We start from the raw sequence: 6,000 nt of genomic DNA on the forward strand, positions 1-6,000 counted from the left end.
ATAAAACACAAAAATATTTATGGCCTTTTTAAAAAACATTTCATGTTTGTCCTTCCTTTCCATCTTCTTTCTTCTTCCGCAATTTTTTTCATATCCATGGTCTTTCTTCTCTTCTTCTTTTGCATTTTTTAAAATTATTTTTTGAAATCATGATCTTTGTTTTCCATCAATCATAAATTTTGTATTATTTTTTTAAAAAGTGTTATTTGGTTTAAAACGTTAAGATATTTAACACTATTTTTTTCTTTAAACGTGAAAAAATGTCAAGTAAAATCAATCAAGTAACTTGATGCTTTTTCATTAAAATGGACTATTATTTAACATTCTTTTAATAAAAACGTCAAGTTTGTAAAAGTTGCTAATGTCAACCAAAGCAAATTTTGTAGTAGTAGTGCGTTACTTTAATTTTGTTTTAATTAGTTTCTACTTTGGAGAGTCACTAGGTTGGTTCTCTAAATAACTACTTGTCATCTTTTTCTTCATTTGAACCATCTCCATATAAATTTTCTTAAGAATTACTTACTTTTTTTTCTTTTCCTTTCTTTTTGTTATGTCATGCATATTCAGGTATTTCAGAGTTGTTCGGTCAAAATCAGTTATTGCTCATGCTAAGACAATTTTGTCGTATGCTTGCAACCAAGATACATAGTGAATAATTGTCATTAGAACCACGCTTATAATACTTATAAGAAATGTGCATATATTACCTACCTACTATTGACCTTGCCACAAGAAATTTTAGATTTTATATGTTATTTTTTTGTTCTACCAACATTATTATTATTGTATATAATATTGTTTGTACTATATAATTTGTCTATATATCTAGTTAAGGAATAATCACTTTGCTAGTGTTACCCAAACGTTTTGCACATAATTTCTCCAAACAAATGCTAAATTAAAAAAAGTAAATGGATGCATATATATTTGAAGTATATGGTTGACACATAACAAAATATATGATTCTCACAAACTTGATTCAACATATGGTTTCAATTAGTTGCAAATTTTCCTTTACATGTATACTTCTAGCTCCATCCTCCATTATGTACCTTTCAAATGTTCATATCTAAACCTATAAATTCTTCCCTAAATACTTTGTTTTTTTTTTTTTTGCTGTTTATTTACATCTTGGACAAGACACATTAATTTTCCCTTGGCAAAACTAAATTATCATTAATGTGCATATATAGGCAGAAATTAAAACCTAATTAAAAGTGCATGATGTGTGTGAATACGAAAAGTTAGAAATATAGTTGGATTTACCTACCAAATATTTCAAAGCAACAAATACTAAGTCAATTTTTTTTTAATAAAAAAACTATAAATTCTTTTTATATAGTTTTTTCTTCTTGAAGTTATTGGAACTTTTAGCTCTAAAGTTGTTGAGTGAACCCATCTGCAAAATAAGCCATGCAAGGGTCTACATCATCCTCTAGCCTGTGATCCTCTGTGGTCGTGTCGTCGACACCGGCACGACCATCAGGTTCAGGCGGCCGGTTTAACCCCAACTCGTTCTCCAAATACTTAAACCACATGTGATTTTCGAAATCTTGGTTTTTTTGTGCTCCAAAGTTTGAACCTTGACAATAATTTTGATCTACTTCGTTAGATTCGAACAAATCTATGTCTAAATCTAACATGTTCCAAAAATCTTTGTCAAATTCCAATGGGATTTCAATTTCCATAGTGTTTGATTGAGATTCTGACTCCAATTCCAATTCCAATTGTTGGTTCTCTTTATTCTTCTCCACTTCTTCTCCAAAATCAGAGTGGTTTTGAGGCCAACTTGAATTTGAATTTGAAGTGTTAGTAGAAAGAGAGCTGGTTGCTTTTGGTTTGAGACAAAAGAGGTTGTTATTGTTGTTAATGGAGTTGGTCTTGTTGAGTTGTTCTGTCTCTATGTTTTGTGTTTGATTGGAGGAGACTAAACTGGAGGAAGAGGAGAAAGAGGAGGAAGAAGTTGTCGAAGATGACTCTTTTGGTTCATCACCAAAATCGTCGAGAATAACTTTTGTTGTCGGTGATAATCTCTTCTTTAGATGTGTGTTCCAAACGTTCTTGATCTCATTGTCCGTTCTTCCAGGCAAACGAGATGCAATTTTAGACCACCTGTAAAAATGTATAATTTGTTTAATGAATGGTCGATCAAATATTTAAAACTATAATATTATACATGCACCTAAAGTTTAACAGTTTTAACCCTAGTTAGTTTATATATATATATAGAGTTTGAAATGTCTCTTCTTTGGGATCAATATGTTTTTGTTATTAACTACAAGAAATATATATTTTTTTTTAGGTATAAAACAAAAAAAGAACAAGGAGCTAAAGTGATTATAAAGTGATATCAAATCATACGCAACATCATCCATCTATGAGGGTGATCTTCATGTTAGACACTAAAGACAATCAAAACTATAAACTTAATATATTAATAGTGTTTTTCCTCCTTGAAAAATCTACTGATCTATATAACTTATTGTGACCGACTTTTCTAAAGTAATTAAAGAAAAAGAAAAAACCAACACAAAGACAACATTAGAAATTAAAAAAAGAAAATTAATATCTTATATATTGAGCATATTCAATAATAACTAATAGAAAAACAATACATACATACATATATAGAATTGAACAAACAGAATGTGCATTCTTTTATTATAAAAAAAAGTATAGAAATAAAATAAAATAAAAAGAAATGTACTTGTTTCCCCAAGTTTTATGCAACTTGATTATGGTTTCCTCTTCATCTTCAGTAAAATTTCCTCGTTTCACATCTGGTCGAAGGTAATTGATCCATCTTAGTCGGCAACTTTTCCCACACCTTAACAATCCTATAAAACCATTAAAGTAATAATTAACATCTTAAAACTAGATAAAATCTCAAAAAAAAAAAAAAAATCTATATTCTAAATTTATATGAATTTTTAAATGATTTTATATAAAAATATATAATTTTAACCCTTCCAAAATATATCCGTTTTTAAGTCACTAACAATCATGCTAGACTGATACCAATCATTGTTATGTCATCATATATATGGTAAGACAAAAATAAAAAGTAGAAACCCCAATTTTTTATGCTTGAAATCAATCATCTCCCTCTTGAATAATAGTGTAAGGTAAGAAAAGTCTTTATTGGTAATTTTCTTTGTGAATGTTCATATATACATCCATATATATGTGTGTGTATACCCCACTTTTTTTTTATTTGAGCAGACCTGCCACCTTTCCATTCAATTAAAGTTGAAGTCAAGTTTCAACTAGCTTTTTTTATCTTTTTCTTTTTCTTTTTTAAATTCTCAATCTTTTAGTTGGTAAATTAAAAATAAAAAAACAAAAGAGAACAAAAAAGCAAGTGGGGTAGATTGAAAAATGGAGAATTATGTATGTTTTTGGTAAACAAGGTTGTTGGTTGGGTTGAATTTGATGTGACTATCAGTCACTTACTATTGAAGAATTTTATTTATCCCTAACTTCTTATTTCAATTTTTCAGTTAGGTAGAAGATGACTAATTGTTTTCAAATTAATGTAACCCATCAATTATTTTTTATAAATATTCTCAAGTAGCTTCAATAAATTAGGATAATAGAAAGAAAGAAAAAAGCAAATTGAATTGAGAAAAAGATCGCTAAACTAACTAAAACTATATTAGCTAATTCAGATAAGCTATATATGTATGAATTTGGTAGGTTTAACCAACGGTTATTCCTTGCCAAATAAATATGATTGGTTAAGTGCAATGGATTAGAACTCTAAAAAAAATAAAAATTATACACCAAAAAATGTACTTTATGGGGATTTAGGAAATAAATTAATTGATGATATATAAATTTTTCATGTATGGAATGTTAATGAAAATGGGTTTAAATTTGTAGATATAGTGGGAACTATATTGGTAAGTAATTAAAATTTTTTAATTACATGTCTAATTAAGATGGAAAAGGAATAACTATAAAGATAGTAGCAAAAAAATCATTGGTTATAGAGTTGAAATTTGGGCAAATAATTTGTTAAAAATGAAAACGTTTCAAACTTGGGTTAGAAGTGATTTTAATTTTTTTTTTTTTTTCTTATGATTCAAATGACTTGAAAGGTCAGCATCCTCAACCCTCCACTATGGTATATGATTTGTTTTTCTTTTAAAGGAAAAATCCCAACCTACTTTTGAAAGTAACGTATACAATTTTTTTAGGCATTGAGAACAAATGTCCAATGCATGCAAGAAGAAGAAAAAAAAGCAAAACCTGCAAAATTTTAAATTTTGCTCATTAGTTGGAATTTCTTGATTGGAGAAAACAAATAAATAGCTTTCAAATTTTCAATAATACGAATCAAATTCATTAGGATTTATAATATTATCTAAAATCAAAGAAACCCAGATACAGAAATAGTGAATAAAGGAGACAGTTGGAGTTGGAAGTGGAGATGGAGATGGAGAGATTAGTTCTCGCCTTCTCGGAGGCCGATGAGGGTGGTCGGCAGAGGCGAAGATCAGGAGAGGAAAGAGAGAAATAATAATGTAATGTAATGAGAGAGAGAGAGAGTAGGTTGAAGTACCTGCTTGTTTAGGGAGAGCTCTCCAATTGTCATGGCCATGGGTTTGGATGAAAGTGATGAGCCTTAAATCTTCAGCAGGGCTCCATGGCCCTCTCTTCACTTGATTCTTATCACAACATGGAGCTCTTCCTTTCCCCATTACTTCTTCTAGTTTGATGAATTTTCTTTTTTACTATCTCCTTTTTCCTCTCTTTTGCATGTATGTGTGTGTGTGTATAAAGACAAATATATGAAAAACCTCAAAAGGAGATAGAAAGAGAGAGTGGAGAAAGAGGATGACTCAAGCCAAGGTTCTTGCCATAACATAGGATATGGGAATACATTGCAATAAATAGAGGAGAAGATTCAAAGATATATATACACACACAATAATAATAATTTATTATTTTATTAATATTATCAAGAGTAAAAAGACTTCTTTTAAGACTATTTTTGGGTGGGGTCGATGATTTTATCCTTCCATTCATTGTGTAAATTTTATGTCATTTAAGTTAGGTTCCTTTTTAATTTTTATATAATTACACCTGCTTTTAATATATATTAATATATTTATTTATATTTGTATTTGTATTTTTTGGTAATCAATTAATTGAAGGAGGAAAAAGTAATTTTCTTCACTCTCAACTTGTTGGCTTCTCTTACGTTTTTAGTTTCACTAGATTGAACATTAGCCTCATATAAGCGTTACTTTCAAATAAATGATTTCCATTTCTTTTATTTTTCTCTAGTTAAAAAGATAAAAGTAAAAATATAGGCTACAAAAATATTTACGCTACTACTTTCACTACATTGTAAAAAAGTTATTTAGCTATATATATGTGTGTGAAAACAATAAAAAAATTATAAATTAAAAAACTTAATTAATATAAACAAAAATATTAGTGGTTAATTAATTTAAATTCTAACCTATTCCTTAATCAATAAGTCAATAACTAAATTTTTTTTAAAAATTCTTATCCATTAAAATAAGTGTAATATGATTGCATTCATCTCTTATACAACTCTATATTGTCTTTGATAATTTAATTTTTAAAAAGAGATTAATAAAGAAATTATAAATGCAAGTAAACATAAACACAAAAACGTAGGTGTAGCTTAAGTTGTACTACGAAAAAAACTAGGGCAGGGATTCGCCTAAGTCAATTCGAGGAAGGTAAGTTTTGCAACCTAAGATCATCACCATCAACAATATGACAGGTTGAGGGCTTCCATCCAAGGTCACTGTTTTACCAAATTTAAATTGTGATTTCATATCATCCACTTAATTAAATTAATTAATTCTATTTTTTCTCAATATTTATGCAAAAGAATTATATACAATTAACAATGATTTTATATATAATTTGGCAATTACCACATCCCAATCTTTGGCTGTTCCATCAATCTCTATGTTGGTAAGTTCAAAATCTGAGGTTTTTTTTCTCTTTTCCCATTTC

The 6,000-nt window shown here is 28.5% G+C and overlaps 1 protein-coding gene across 1 annotated transcript; it reads right to left on the minus strand.

Moving 5' to 3' along the window:
- Positions 1-940: 940 nt before the first annotated feature.
- On the minus strand, positions 941-4,874 carry LOC101202999 (transcription factor MYB58). Its single transcript, XM_004139968.3, has 3 exons — positions 4,565-4,874; positions 2,708-2,837; positions 941-2,112 (listed from the first exon to the last, which is right to left on the minus strand). The coding sequence occupies exons 1-3, from the start codon at positions 4,701-4,703 to the stop codon at positions 1,377-1,379; spliced, it is 1,005 nt and encodes a 334-aa protein (XP_004140016.1). The 5' UTR covers positions 4,704-4,874; the 3' UTR covers positions 941-1,376.
- Between the last annotated feature and the right edge of the window lie 1,126 nt (positions 4,875-6,000).

This window comes from Cucumis sativus, chromosome 6, assembly GCF_000004075.3.
Source record: "Cucumis sativus cultivar 9930 chromosome 6, Cucumber_9930_V3, whole genome shotgun sequence".
Lineage (NCBI taxonomy): Eukaryota > Viridiplantae > Streptophyta > Magnoliopsida > Cucurbitales > Cucurbitaceae > Cucumis > Cucumis sativus.

Coding starts and splice junctions, on each gene's coding strand:
- LOC101202999 (XM_004139968.3), bottom strand. CDS start 4,703: ATGGGGAAAGGAAGAGCTCCATGTTGTGATAAGAATCAAGTGAAGAGA. Junction 2,838..4,564: donor AGCTCTCCCTAAACAAGCAG/GTACTTCAACCT, acceptor ATGGTTTTATAG/GATTGTTAAGGTGTGGGAAA. Junction 2,113..2,707: donor CATAAAACTTGGGGAAACAA/GTACATTTCTTT, acceptor ACATTTTTACAG/GTGGTCTAAAATTGCATCTC.